The following is a 15,799-nucleotide window of genomic DNA, read 5'->3' on the forward strand; positions in this document are numbered from 1 at the left end:
ACTGATTCAAAATCGAATCGAATCGAATTGAATCGAATCGTGGATCGAATCGGGACCTTGTGAATCGGAATCGAATCGATTCTAGAAATCAGTGACGATTCCCAGCCCTAATCTGAAACACTCCCAGTCTCTTTTGCCTGATATTAATGTTGCACGGAACTAATGAAAGGATAAGCTCTTTGAGGCAGTCGCACAGTAGCACTAATCTCTCACTATATCTAATTTAACACGGAAAGTGGCAGTGGGTAATACAGTGAAAGAAAAGCACTGGTTGAGGAAAAAAGGATGCTCTGACATGTTTTTTCTTCTAGCTGGAGGTGCAGTGCTTGCACATGTATCACCTAAAGGCTCTCCAAATCATACTTGTGTCACACATGATTTTGTCTTGAAATGTAACACCTGTGCCCTGTCGCCACACATCTGGGTGACTTTTCATTACTGCTGACGGGATGCATTTATAACAGACACATCGGATTTCAGTCATGCATGAAGAATTGCAAACTCCTGCCTTTCTGAAGGGGAGCACACAAATACATTTTATTCTAATTAAACCACTTTCCTGTGCAGACACATGTTGTACTTTCAAAATTATTTTCTCATCTGCTGAAAACACAAAATTATTTTTATTTTATTTATTTATTTTTTTAAACAAGAGCAGTATGTCATATCGCAAATCACGCCATGGCAAATTATTAAACTATTATTAGGTTTTCTGGCTGATAAATGATTCAAGATTGAAGGTTTTAAGGCTACGACTGTAAGCAGAATGTGTGCTCATTTTAATAATGTCTTAATTTTTAATTGCAGCGTGGTTATTATGACTGTCAAGGTAATAGTGCATCCAATGGCAGGTCTTACCCTTGGAAACAGACCAAATAGAAACTGCACAACAAACACAAAATGTTAGGCAATATCTTTTTAAAAAGCTACTATGCCAACAGATACTTAATAATGTAACATGTTTAGAACTGATTTTGTTTTGTAATCAATTTAACCCTTAAAATTCTTATGAAATGAAATGAAATACATGTCACATTTACCATTTCCATGAACCATTTCAAAAATGCTCAGCATCTTCCCAAATAAAAGAAAGACGCTCAGTTTCCAAGGAATAGGCAGAAAATAATCAACAATGAATGAATTACTTTAAATGTTATTTCTTTCTCAAAACTCTCAAAAATTTTCAGTCAGCTATTTTATATAATTTAACTGATTGAAAATGAGTTTAATTTTAAAACAACAACAAAAAGAACAAACAAAAAGAACTTACAAGTTTTCTGGGGTCTTTTTATACAACTTTTAGCAGTCCTGTATAGATTATTGAATTGAATTTGCTGCAACATTAAAACCACTGAAAGGTGAAATGAACAACATTTGTGACCTTTAAGATGCTGTTAGCTGTTACTAACTTAGCGCCCACCTAAACACCACAGGGCACCCCCAGACGTCCTTTTCTAATTCCCCCCCAGTGTCAGAGCTGTTTTAGTCACAGAGCAGTATAAGCATCTACACAGTATAAGGCAAGTTTTATTGCTGTGCGGGTGATATGTATAAATCATCTGTAATTCTTGATGGGGAACTCTACAAGAGAAGCTTTGTGTGATAATATTTAAAATAAACCTTATTTATAAGGTGTTAAGACACCTTTTCCCCCCACACATGCTATACGCCACAAGTAAAAGACAACAGTGAGAGGGTGAGACTATAGTGCTCACCACTACTCAAAGTTTTGTTAATGTCTAATATGAGCATCCACCATTTTTAAACAGAGTTAAGTCCACACGTTATGGGCAATTGTCAATAAATTTAAAAAAAGAAAAGCAAAAGAAGAAAAAGAAAAAGAAAACAAAACAAAACCCCACAATACACACTGCCAGGCAAACTACGGCCCACAACAAAAAAATCCTCTCCTGCACATCCTACAGATTCTCACTAGGGTTAAGGTCCGGATCCTGTGGTTTTCGTTCCACATTTGAAATCATATCTCATGTTCCCTGAACCACTCTTTCACAATTTGAGCCTGATGAATCATGGGAATGTCATCTTGCAATATGCCTGTGGCATGGAAAAAGAAAACTCCACTGATGGAAAAACCTGGTCATTCAGTATATTCAGGTAGTCAGCTGACCTAATTTTTTGACACATAATGTTACTGAACTGAAGAAACCCCAGATCATAATAGCGGCCCCACAGGCTTTCACGGCAGGCGCCAGGTATGATGGGCGCATCACTTTGTCTGCTGCACCCATCACTCTAGAACAGGACTCATTAGACCACGTGACCTTTTTCCTCTACTCCTGAGTCCAATCTCTATGATCACTGATGAGTGGATTACTTCAGCTCTTTAGTCCCAATACCCTAAGGTCTCTTTACATTGTATGCATGGAAATATCCTCACTTTCACTATTAAACATGGCAGTGTTTTGAGAAAATGCCAATCATGATTATACAAGTTTTTTCCCAACCCATTTCTTCCTCGAAGGTGATGGTTCGCCACAGTCTTTCCAGATCTGCATAATTCTTTGGACAGTTTTTAATTGAACTGAAGTGTCATTGTCTACAATCTACTTTCAGATGCTCCACATGGAGTCACCACAGTAGATAGATTTGAATGTTTGATTTGACAGATTTTCTTTTCTGTCTGTCCTCCTGGGACTAAATGTACAATCTTTCACTGTTAGGTGAATGTAACCATATATATGACAGAAAATAAGAAAAATCATAAATGCTCCCCATTATGAATGAGTTAGAGTGAAAACATAGCCATAACATCACAACTGACAGCTTGCCAGGCTTTATAGCACAGCATCGCAATCTTTGAAAACTGTTTATGTGCGGCATGGCTGTCTGCATGTGAAAGTGACAGCACACATACGCAGATCAACCACACATGCGTGCATCTTGCCCAAAAGCATTAACTGCAAAACTGAGTCAAGTGAAAGGCACATGGCACAACAAAAAGCATCAAATTCTGCTCTGCTACTTAGAGTCAAAGCAACTTATTACGAACCAAATGGCCTGCGTTTACTTCTAAATCAAAACTGTGTGTTCCCAGCTATGCAGCTTCAGAGCGCAGCGTGGAGCCTGTAATTAACTCTTAAGAGAATGTGATGACGAAACAGAAGCTGGGAACTTCAAAGAGTTTTCTCAAGAGTTCAAACACATTAAGGTAGTGGGCCTTCTATTTCACAGGCCTATTAAATCATTGCACAGATGTAATTTCCCATCTGGTGGAATCAAACCTTTTCAATATTGACGGCAGTAAAGAAAAAGAACCAAAAAAGAAAGCATTAAATAACAGTCTGAATTTTATGGAGGGCGGAAGGCACTTTAATTGCTCTTTTTTTTTCTTCTTCCTTTTCTTTTTAAAAACCAGCACTAACTCTTGGACACAACTGCTCATTCATTTATCCGGGACTGTTTGCAGCCACATACAATAAATGTTTAGTGCATCGTTAAACTCCTTTCCAAATGACCACGGATACTGTCAAGGCCTTACAGAAGGGGAATGCTGCAATGAAATACCTGCAATAACAGTCATGATGCAGGGTTCATGAACCTACATATTGTCATTTTTCTGTGTATGTGTCGCTTTGCACTATATTCACCCCTGCAGCTAGATCACAGTCTCCCGGGCTGCCTTTCTGCCTCCAGCCATCAGCAAATAAGACATTGGCTGCATCAGCAGAAGGTTAGGGTGGGGGTCTGCGATCCCAGGAAGAAAGGCCAATTTGCAGGAATCAATGAGCTCTGCAGTGAACGTAATCACAGGTCCTGTTATGAAATAGCCATTTAACTTTATAATTATAATTAAAAACATAAAACCCCGGAATTAAATATGTACTAGTGGAGATCCAAGTTTAGGTGTTTTCTAAAAGTCAAATGCCAGATAATACAAACATCAAATTCAAATAAATGGACCAGTCCAGTAACAGCAAGTTTACAACCTACTGGAGCCTTAAGAGAGGGGTGTAAACACTTCAGAAAGAGTTACACTTCACCATCCCACTTTTACTTCTGCCCCTTAGCTATTAATCAAGTCAGATGGGTTGTTTTAATTGATGAGAGAAAAAGGGAGACACAGATACGTACCACAGAGTCAAAGGAGGTGAAAGATTACAGACCAGCAGATGATATTTATTTATTTATTTATATTTGATTGAGTGAAAGAACAAAGAGAATATCTGGAGAAAAAAAGGGGGGGGGGGAATTAAAAGAGAGGCGTGAAGTGAGGAAAGCGTGAGAGGGAAGAGAGGGAAAGCATCTTGGGTAGTTAAAAACATTCATTCAGCCTTGGGCTGAGCTTGATGGGTGCAGAAGAAGTCTTAAATCTGGACGGGACTGAACTAGAAGGCAGCTGCAGGCAATGAATACATGCAGCACCCAAAATCAGTTAAAACATGCTTTCTGTTCATGTAATTTACAGATACTGAGGAAGAAAATGTGTTTTTTTACCCTTCATTTCATGTGGTTGTCTATATTCCTATATTATAACATATAATATGCTGCTTTTGTACCATTTTCTTTCAAGTTTCCATCACATGCCTGCAGATGAATTTGGATTCTTTTCCCTCAGTAAACCGTATAGAGCAATGATCCTTTCTCACAATAAGCTGAGATCCTGCATCCCTATTGGACTGGCTGTATGCTCCAGTTTCGCTTTCTTAGTCTGACATAAACACACTTCCTGTTTTCACCTCTCCCACTCTACGCTCAACAGTCATGGGAGAGGAGTAGAAATGAAACAGCCACTAGTCTTTACAAATGAAACCAGAGCCACAGAAGAGACAGAAGTGGGAGAAATCGTTACAGAGGCGGAGATGGCAAATGATGAGACTGAAAGCTAAATATTTGGCTGTATTTTGAGTTTCAGTATATCGCTCACTAATAATAACAACTAGTTATTTAAAGCAGCACTTAAAAATCATGTTGCGAGATGCTACACAGGAGCAATACAATAAAACCAAGACTGAACAAAATAAAAACAAACTAGAGCTCCACTGACGTTTAAGACCAATGTGGACACAGATATTTGGTGATGTAAAAATCTGATATACTGGCAAATACTTTTTTCCTTCAGTCACACAAAATAAAAAGTGAACAGTTATTTATGTGTTCTTTCTTTCTTATAATACAACAACAAGTCACAGATTACTCTATTATTCTCTGCCCGATTGTGCTCGGATCAGCTGGTTGTTTTATTTGTGTGTTGTCAACATTTTTTTTTGTTTTTTTTTTTACATTTCATTTATTGGCCATTTTAAATAAAGCCAACATCAATTCCAATAAGTTGTACTGAGTAATGTACTGAGGAAGTAGACTATTCAAAGCAAGTGAAAAACTCAAAGGGAAAGCATTGTCATAAAAATGTGTTTTAAGACTCAAAGAAAGACTGACTCGACTTAATTTCCTCTAGCAGGTCATTCCAGAGCTAGGAGCAAGCGATACACTCAGCGGGATGCTGTACAGGTAAAATTCACACACTGGTGATGCAAGCTACATTGTAGCCACAGCCACCCTGGGGCGCACTGACAGAGGCGAGGCTGCCGGACACTGGCGCCACCGGGCCCTCTGACCACCACCAGTAGGCAACGGGTGAAGTGTCTTGCTCAAGGACACAACGACAGAGACTGTCCAAGCCGAGGCTCGAACCGGCAACCTTCCAATTACAAGGCGAACTCCCAACTTTTGAGCCACGATCGCTCCGATAAACCAAATGTCATTTTTTTTACCATGGTTGCTGGGAAACTTCAACCTAATCTCTTTATAGTTTCAGTTCTTAGGTTATTAAAGCCTGTTATCAAGTGTAAGTACAGTACTTTCACTTCTATATGTAGAAGTAAAAACATTTTGTAGATAACAAAACAGTATAATTTATAATTAATATGGAAGTCATCCATTTTCTTTTTGTGAATTCACCCCTTTAAAATAACTTTCCTTTTTTTTTTTTTTTTTTTTTTTTTTTTTTTTAAATGTAGTTATGTTTCCTCTTCTCTCTGTTCCACTTTGGTCTACAGACTCTGATTTGTCGCTAGCTCCTGATTTACTGCACTTTAAAGCAAGTCAAGAATGGAAAAAGAATTATATATCTTGAGGAAAATGATGTGTGCGTCCTGATAGAAGTCAGGCAATCCATCTTCTTTGTTGTGGTTCACATATGCTATTACATTGCAGGCCATCATCACACCAGTAACATTTCAGTGTTTCAGCTGGGTGATTTACGTGTGAATGCTTGGAGCTTATGCTGACACATTTTCCTGTCCAAGGTGCTAAAGACCACCACCAAGAGTAGCAAAATGTTCACAGTTTTTCTTACTGGTTTAAGCGGGCAGAATCCCATCACCAAAATGCTGGTTCCTCTCGACTGGCTACCAGTACGTTTCAGATATCATTTTAAAATTTTCACTTTTAAAGCAAGTTTGAGTCTGGCCCCTTAGATACACAGGAACAATGTTGACCCTGTATGAGCGAATTCAACCTCTAGATGGGGTCCTCCTGGCAGTTCCAAATATCAAGGCTTAAATCTAAAGGCGACTTTGCTTTTGCCATCAGGGACCCTCAGCTTTGGAACTACCTGCCTCAGGAGCTCACACGATGTCCTTCCAATAACTTAGAAACTCAATTAACTGATCTCAGCTAAACATATTTGTTTTTCAGTTATTAAATACAAAACTGAATGCAGAATGACGCACAAACAAGAAGCAACTGAAGGCAGCTGCAGTAAAGGGCCAGGAAAGCTGGGGGAAAAACAGGATTTGATGATGTCCATGGATTCTAGATTTCAGGACTCATCTGTGGCAAAGGACTTAGATCCTTATATTCATCTTAGTATGTTTAATTACTTTTGAGGGGCTATGCATAAAAATGTTTTTAATTCCTAAAGAATTAATGCGATAACTTTACTATACCCCTTGGATTAAAGCTAAAAGTCTGCACTTCATTGTACACTACCACCATAGATTTTAAATCAAGTAGTCAAGATTGAACAACATTTGTGTCATTTTTCCAAAATGTATGGGGCAGACTGTAAGTGATATCTCTTACTGCCTGTGATTCTCTGTAGTTTCTGGATGTTTTGACAGTTTCTGAATGAGAAAAATCGACAATATTTCCATTCTGTTGTCTACATTAAAGAAAACAAATCATGCACTGACAAAACCTGCTGGGACCAGTTTTTTGTGCTCCAAACATTTGAAGGAGATTACTTTTCCACACTGGTGGTATGAAAGTGAACTTTTTCTAGGCTTATTGTTGTTGCACTGGTCTGGTCTGATCTGTACAGTCTCATAATATCACCAGATTTAGTGAAAAAAAACATAATAATCAGATGTCCATTATTGACTCAAACAGACATGTTTATGCATGAAAAAGTGTTTTTCACATCTAAGCTAATGGATTGCCTTGCTCTAATGGTGATGAAATGGTATTTGATCATGTAAATGCTTTGATGTAGAAGAGAACAGAGAAAGAACAAGTACATAGTAAATAAAGCAGAGCAAACAAGTAAAGAGAAGTAAAGAAAAGTATACAGCAGAAGCAACAATTAAAGTCAGTGCCTGGAGTGTGTTTATTCTGTTGCAGTATAGCAGACACTCTACATGCTCTGAATGTAATTGGCCGCCCCCAGAGACTGCCCTAACTCTGGAGGATGAGGAGCAAGCTGAGCTCTGTGAATGACACAGCTTTGACACCAAACTTGTTCCATTAATCCCTAATAAGTCTTTTAACTTAGTTTCCAAAGTCTAGAATTACTAAAACAATATGAAATAATCTGCAGGGCATAGCACAGCAGGCCACAAATGCCATAGTAATTAATATTTCACCTTCTCCATTTTGTTAGTGCCACAAAAACATACGGTACTTCCAAAAAAAAAAAAAAGAGTCACCCAGTCGATGAGAGCCTCAAACACCCAGCGTCCCTCGAGAAGGAAGGATAACCCAACATTTCTTTTCAGACATGATGTGAAAAAAAAAAAATTGTTTTCTAGTCACTGTGGTGTACAGTGCAACATCCTGGGTTCAAATCTGGCACAGGACCTTTGAAACACCATATGCAGCGAGTTTCCTCTCTTTCTAAAGGAAATAATACCCTCCAAAACAAGTCAAGCATGACAAAAGACAGCTGTGACCAAGGCCTTTATAACAAATGTTTGCTTACATTTTGGGCCATGCAGTGATCTGATTTGCAAACTTCCAGTCCACCCTGTCACTTACCATTTCCTGTGAGTGTGCAAGCACCGGTGCAAGTGTGTAAATGAGTGTGAGTGTGAGTGTGTGTGTGTGCGTGTGCATGTGTGTACTATGTTTATATATCTTTGTGGGGACCAAAACACTTGTGGGGACCAACAGCACTTATGGGGACATTTTTTGAGACTCAAAATGTGGTTTTGGTGTTAGGGTTACAACCAGGTTATGGTTAGGTTTAGGCTAAGGGTTAGGGTTAGTCATTCAGTTTTTATGGTTAGGCTTAGGTGTAGTGGCTAGCGTAAGCACTATGTCAATTAGATGTCCCCACAAAGATATGCAAACATGACTGTGTGTGTGTCTGTGTGTGTGTGAGACACAACTCTATCATGTTGACCAAACTGATCCATTTTTCTGCTTTTGCTGTTGGTAATTGTGAGCTCTCTAACTAAAAGGAAAGATCAATAATAATTAACTTGCGCACATTAATAATTACATCTGGGACGCAGCATTAAAGCAAGACCATTTGAAATCAATCAGCAAAGCCAAAACGATCAGGAAGGGGGCTCGTTCTCTTTTACCATCATTTAATAATTATCCCATTCTAACTGTGAGATAAGTAAACGCTGACGGACGCAAGCAGTGCTGCTGAGCTGAAGAGGAAAATATTAAACCTCAAAGCACAGCCATCATCTTGTTTGCAGTCATGATCCATTTAACCCATTAACTTTACGCCTGAAAATTACTTACTGTATAACAATCATATTGAGACAAATAGATGGAGCATGAGTGAATGAGATATTAATCAGCAAGAAATAGCAAAGCCTCCTTTCTGCAGTGTTACAGAAGTCTAAAAACAACCCACAGATGTTACTACTCATCAGAAACCTCTGAACACTGCTCTTTAAAAATAGAGCATGTTCCCACTATGCAGTAGGATTTATTTTTGGGTTGCACGCGAGCTAAAATTGGGCTGTGGATTAGGGCACGTTGCTTTTTGATGATGAAGCATACAGCACAGGGAGGTGTCTCTTATGAAACTCATGCCTTTTAAAGACCACCCCCAAGTCTGTCCCGTCGATGCGACTTTGTGCTCTGCTCCCTCCTCATTGTTGAGAGATTGTCAAGGTCCAAGCTCAGCACGGCTAATGGGTACGCAGCAATGAAGGGTCATATTTCGTGAAGGCTATACTTAATGATTTCCTCCTACAGTGCATTTGGTTAGAAGACTTTAATGTGCAGATCAGAAAAAAAAGGCACTGCAGCAATCAAACTGCTGTGTCATAAAAAGCTGATGAGAGCAGCTGCAAAGCCTCGAACATTAGGACGCGGCAAAGTTTGCAGCTGTCAAGCTGTCACGGCCAATACTTCCGACATAGAGAGGCTAATTAGCAGGGCGATCAATATCACCAGTGAAGAGTTTTAGACATTAACAAGAGGAAGACAAGGAAAATATTGTTTTGCTGCAGTGCTTATGAGACAAACTGAATGTGAAGTAACTGTTAAAATTAACATCTCACTGTACCCAAAGGAAGCAGACTTCCACTTGCGGCAGGGGGTGACTCTTCTGCAACCTTCAGAAACCAACCTCCCGGGATTCTCTGTGACTTCAACTGGTAGAGATGTATGTCTCCTACAAAAGGACACACTGTGTTACAAAAAACAAACAAGAAAAAACAGAAATGTGGTACCTGCAAGGACAGATATGACAGAAACATTTTTAAAATGAAATGACGGCTGTGTGAGTCTGTTTGTGTGTGCGTGCGTGCGTGCGTGCGTGCGTGCGTGCATGTACACGCCCATGTTTAGACTCTTTGTGAGGACAGAAAATTGGCATGACACTATACTTGTGGGGACCAACAGTCACTTATGGGGACAAAATCCCCGTCCCCACGAGTTTGAAGACATTTTAGAGGCTCAAAATGTCATCTTAGTATCAGGGTTACAATTAGATTATGCTTAGGTTTAGGCATTCAGTTTGATGGTTAGGGTTAAGGTATGAGGCCAGGGAAAGCATTATGTCAATTAGATGTCCTCAATAAGATATATAAATGTTTGAACTCTTCATGTACAAGAAATACATCCAGGTATGCATAACTTCATGCTCTTTTTTTTTTTTTTTATTAATATTACTCCAAACCTGTTTCTCATTTGATTTTGTGAACAGTGGTGCAAAGTAAGTGCTGCACACTGATAACATAACAAAATGGTGTCTGTACTGCCAGATAATTACATTTCTCTGAAACAAATATGGGTAAAATGCCAGTAGGTAACAGTAAAATGTAATGCGTGTGAAAACTTGGGGTGAAAAAAAGACCTCAATCTGACTGCGTCAAAGAAAATAAATGCAATCCCTTAGCCTCCTAAAACAAACCTATGGTATCAATTTCAAAATAGTATGTTCTCAAGTTATCGCATCGCATTCACAAGATTTTCAGAAAACTTGACCTCTGACCTTGAAGTCGAGATCACTGAGATCTTTAGTAAATACACCAACGGTACCAATTTGTAACTCCTATGTCGCCTCATTCTCAAGTTATCCTATTTACATAATTGGGAGTTCACATAAGTTAAGCTCCTTTGTTGAGTATATGCAACTTCACGGCTTGTGCTTTGTCTGTAAAGTTAAAATAGTTTCTTCCTCTACTACTGATTATTCAGGCATTTCTCATCTTCTTCCACAGGAGATCACTTCCACAGAGATATTTCTCTCTCATCTGTTAAGGTTTTCACTGAGCCAGCCCCCCATTGGATTGCATGTCTATCATGGGCAAAGCACATTTCTCAAGCTGTGGGTTATAGTCAACCCACCCATCTCTGCCAGAGAATGAAGTCGTCATCGAAAACATACAGCCGCATCTTACTTCAGAAGAAAAACGCTATTATTGTTCATTGTTTAACTCAGGGTCGAGATGAAAAATCTTGCATCGAGGCCCTGAGACATAGCAGTGGCTAATTGTGTCATGGCTGCTGCCATTTGCTGCTGTTTCGGCACAATGAATTATTAATTTCAAAAATGCTAATGTCTCTGCTCTGGCTCAGTTGAGAGTTATGAACCTTGGATTAGTCTGAAATTTTCTTCCCGTCCTCCATTAGTTTTTCAGAAAGTCCCACAGAGTCAAGGCTCAGACTTTGCTTCAGACCATAAATAAATGTCAGGTCTTTCCCATGAGAGTGACACGTCATGTGACTTTAATTTGCATCTTCGGATTCTGTCACCACACACTGCACACTCCCGTGTCTGTAGGGGATTGTTTCAGGACAATTCCTTGTTAAGATCTGAAATGCAGTTTTCTTAATCGGGAAGGACTCGTGCAAACAGCAGGCTCTGTGTCCTACCCATCAAAATTGGCAACACGAGATAGGTTTGTGTGATCCCTGAGGAGTACACCGGCCAAGGGTTCAAGACTGCACTGGAGCAGTTCTGCGACACAGGCCTGTCACGTCTCGTGCTTGTAGACAAGTATCAGTTCAGCTGCCTGACAGTGCACTGGAGGACAGCCCGGCTCTTTGTAGGATAGATTTGTGAGTGAATTAAGTACAGTTCACCCCACGCATTGTGCGGATCTAGAGAGATGCCCTCTCTTCAGAGAGAAATCTGCAGTTCCAAGCCTATTTTAGGAAACGCCTCATGAGCAATAGAAGTTGCAAGAGTGCAGTCTCTTTGCTCCTCTTTAATGTTGTATGTTAATTCTTATAGTATATCACTGAACGTCATAAATCTTCCCACAATCCTGTTACAATAACAAATTACTCTGACTTAATGTTTGAATTAATTGGAAGGGCTTTGCCTATGGTATTATTTTGAGATGCACTCTAAAAAGGGTTTCTGACGCCCCCCAAACAACAGCCCAGCAAAGCTTTATTCTCTTCATTGTCATTCCTACAATAATGACTGAGCTGTATAATCCCCTCCTCTCTGTTTCCCCAACTCTCTGCGGAGGACTACGGGGAAATCAAAGCTGCAGCCCTCGCTAAGGCTTTCCAGAATACCTCCAGTCACCCACTATTACTGCAGCTTGCTGACAAGCTGGCCTTCGTGTGCGTGAAGCCAAACATGTTCAATACAAAAAAAAAAAAAAAAAAAAAAAAAAAAAGACAGAATGTGGAGTGCTCAAAAGGGCCACGGTCATGGATACAGCATATGAAACAATATGAAATTGGAACTTGCTCTTTGTTCTCAGACACTCCCAGACAACTATAACAACTGCCATCCATCACAAAACACAATCTCACCGAGCCCAGGTAAACAGGTATAAATAAGACAAGAGCATTTTCATCCTGCATTCCCATTGCAGTTGGCGTGATTAAGTGCCCGACTACTCCTCAGCTCTAGGCTTTGGCCATGTGCTCGTCGGGCTTATGAATGAGTGCTGTACAAAATGTGGAGTGGGAGAACACCTTATCATTAAACATTCACTGAAGAACAATCCAATAAAAGCAGGTCACTGAGGCTGATGAGCGCCTGCCTTCCTATCTGAGCCCGGGTGTAATCACATCTGAATGAAACCATCCATTCTGATTACACAACAGCAGACCAATTAAACACCGCCATGTTGCTACTCCTCTCTCATTAGCCATGGAGTGTGTATAAGAATAACCCCCCATCGCCGACTGGGCCAATCTCTCCCCACACGCTCACTCAAACTTCTATCAAACCAGTGCAAAGCAATCTTCCGGGAGCATGGCTTATTTATTTATAGCGCCTGAACCAAGTTCGGTGGCTTTTCCATTATAAATGATAATGAAACCTACCAAGCCATGTAACACACAAAATTTAAAACAACCCGACTCACTTGTGTCATGGTGTGGCATATTAACAGGGTGAGAGATGTAAGTGACTATAAGTCTGCTGTGTGTTGTCAGCAGAGTGCTGTTTTGGCAGTTGTAGCGATTTTACAGTAAACAGCTTTAAGCTGCGATACAAAAGGAAACTCAAGGCCAAGATGAATCGAGTGAGTGACGGAGAAATTTATGGTAGCTGTCACAGCAATTTGAATCTGGCTGCTGGTTGGTTGCTAAGAATATTTGCACTGAGATAGTATATCCATATCATGGGAACAACATTAGAAGCAGTAGCATGAAAAAAGTTTTTTATAAGACACAGAAGATGTGCATAGTGAAACTTAGTATGGAATCGCAAATAGGCTTAAAAAAGATTTTATTTATACATTTTATATACAAAGATTTTATTGTTTCAAATGTAATTTAAAATTTTTATGTTTAATGTTAAAAATCATCATTTAAAATCCGTTCTGTAGATCTTATATTTAGAATTTCTCATTTTATATCTCAATTGCACCACTGCTATGAGCATCTTGATTGCCTTTACTTGAATTTGTAAATACATCTGACCTATACAGTATTTTAGATTGTGGACAGTTTGAATACATAAATTGTGAAATAAAGCATCTAACTGAGTACCTAATTTGTATTTCCAAAACTCAAAATAATTAATCAAAAGTCAAAGAGATAATGAATTACGCTCAAACCAATAAATGTTACTTTTTTTTTTCCTTTTTTCCTTTTAAAAATACTAGCACGCTTGTTTAACCTAACACAAAAGGTGTTTTGTGCATAAATGCTAAGACAAGGTCTTGTTAGCATGTTGCTAGGTGGCTGCCAAGCTACCTGGTGGCGTCATAACACATCATGCTTAATTTAGATTTTGTGGATATAAATTAGTTGTTATTATACTGAATTTAAAATGATACAAAACCTCATAAAAGCACCATAAGAGCATGAACAGAAAAAAATAAAATGGGCCATATTATCCCGTTGCAATGTGGTTGCTAGGCAATGCGACGATATTGTAACATAATTCCACTTTTGTTGATATAAATGAGATGATACTGCCATGAATTAAAATGATGGGATGAGTTCATGTGTGTAGGCGCATAAACGCAAAAAACTAAGTCTTATTTGGCCATTGCTAGGGGATTTCCAGGCAACCTGATGGCATCATAATATATAATTAAAGACTTAAGTTTTGTGGATATAGATTAGATGTTATTTTCCTGACATACAAATACAAGTAACCACTGGTGTTACCCCTCAGCCTCGAAGTACGTGCGCCTATAGTATAAATTTGAAAATCCCAGGTGATTTTCAGAAAAGCTGACTTTTGACCTTGAGGTCAACATTCAAACAGCGAGACTCAGTTGTTTCGAACACCTCTGAAATTTTTAATAGATGCACCTATGGTATAAAATCTAAAATCGCTGTACTCAAAAACTTGAATACACCGCCTGCCTGTCCCGCTGGGTGATTATAATACCACATCAGCCTTTTACGGCTGAGGGGTAAAAATGATATGATGCTTTCATAAGGTCCTATAGAGGAAGCGTACATGTTAAATAGAGGTATTTTTAGCGTACTGCTAAGTGGTTGCTAGGCAGCACGTTGACATCATACTACGTGATATAGATAAGAACCGTCAGGTGCCTAAGGTATAATTTTGTGTCACATTTGCTTGCTCAATTCCTGATCATGTGGGAGGAGTCTGCAGACATAGAAACACAGCTAAAAAGGCTTTTTGTGTTATATGATTGTGTGTATTCATTTTAAAATCAAATATAAGTTTCTTCGTTTTTGTATTGGTAAATTGTTCTTTTTAGATTTAGTTACCCTCTTTAACCAATTGGACTATTTTATACATATCAACCTTCCCTAAAAGCATTTCAGCACTTTGCTCTAATTATTCATTCAATTAAATCAATGCTTGAATCTTAAACTGTTTGCTGATGGATTTATTCATAGTAGAGCTGGGCGATAGAACGATAACGATATGTATCGCGATATAACTTTGACTCGATAGAGAAATTAAGCTATCGCGATAGACCTCGCCGCTCTTGTCCTCAAGAAAAAAAAAAAAAAGAAAAAAAAAAGGTCAGCCAATCCAAATTAAGTAGCGCAGAGCCGAACCAATCACAGCCGCAGCATCACGTCGCGTGACTTGTTACGTACAGCACAAGTGCCAAGCCGCACGTGTTTGTGTTTGGGAAGCAGCCAGCGGGTAATGGAGCCAGCGCGTAATGGAGGAAATGAGTGTGCCGACTAGAAAAATCAACCGAGCGTGACCGAAGAGAAAACAGATGATGGTTCCAATGCCGGAGAGATTGTCAAACGGAAGAGCCATAGAAGTTCCGTAGTGTGAAGGTATTTCGGCTATTTCAAGTCTGACAAAAAACAGAGTAGCGTGCACTGTAAATTGTGCCGAAAGCAAGTCTGGAAATACAATAAACTGGTGCATGCGTCACACTGTGCGCCACGTTATTGTTTCGGTGAAATGAATTTCTACAATACTGTTAATTCTACTCTCTGCAGTGTTTAAATGCTTACATATACACAAAGTTACTGTCCGTCCACACATACGACTCGGTTCTGCTTCTATGCCCCAGCTTTGTTTACTTTTTCCCACCGAGGCTTCTAGACTTCTGATTGGCCAACATTTCTGCACGGTTAGGAATCTAGCGCCACCTGCTGCTTTGGCATGTTCATAGCAGCGTTTTCCTTCATTTCTGCCTTTATGTGTGGACGGGATTATTTTTTAAAACGAAAACGGAAAATCTCCGTTTTCAAAGATACCCGTGTACGTGTGGACGTAGCCTCAGTC

General features: G+C 39.3%; 1 protein-coding gene across 2 annotated transcripts in view; it reads right to left on the reverse strand.

Annotated features, from left to right (window-relative positions):
- The window catches only part of LOC146611011 (IQ motif and SEC7 domain-containing protein 1-like), a 98,389-nt gene that overhangs the window by 60,648 nt on the left and 21,942 nt on the right, over positions 1–15,799 (reverse strand). For both annotated transcript variants that reach the window (XM_085344376.1, XM_085344378.1), the window contains exon 3: positions 9,710–9,817. In XM_085344376.1, coding sequence (XP_085200502.1) covers positions 9,710–9,817 — 108 coding nt within the window. The remainder of the gene's footprint in view (positions 1–9,709; positions 9,818–15,799) is intronic.

This window comes from Diplotaxodon limnothrissa, linkage group LG20, assembly GCF_057381915.1.
Source record: "Diplotaxodon limnothrissa isolate DT_005_m linkage group LG20, D_limnothrissa_male_GT1.1, whole genome shotgun sequence".
Classification (NCBI taxonomy): domain Eukaryota; kingdom Metazoa; phylum Chordata; class Actinopteri; order Cichliformes; family Cichlidae; genus Diplotaxodon; species Diplotaxodon limnothrissa.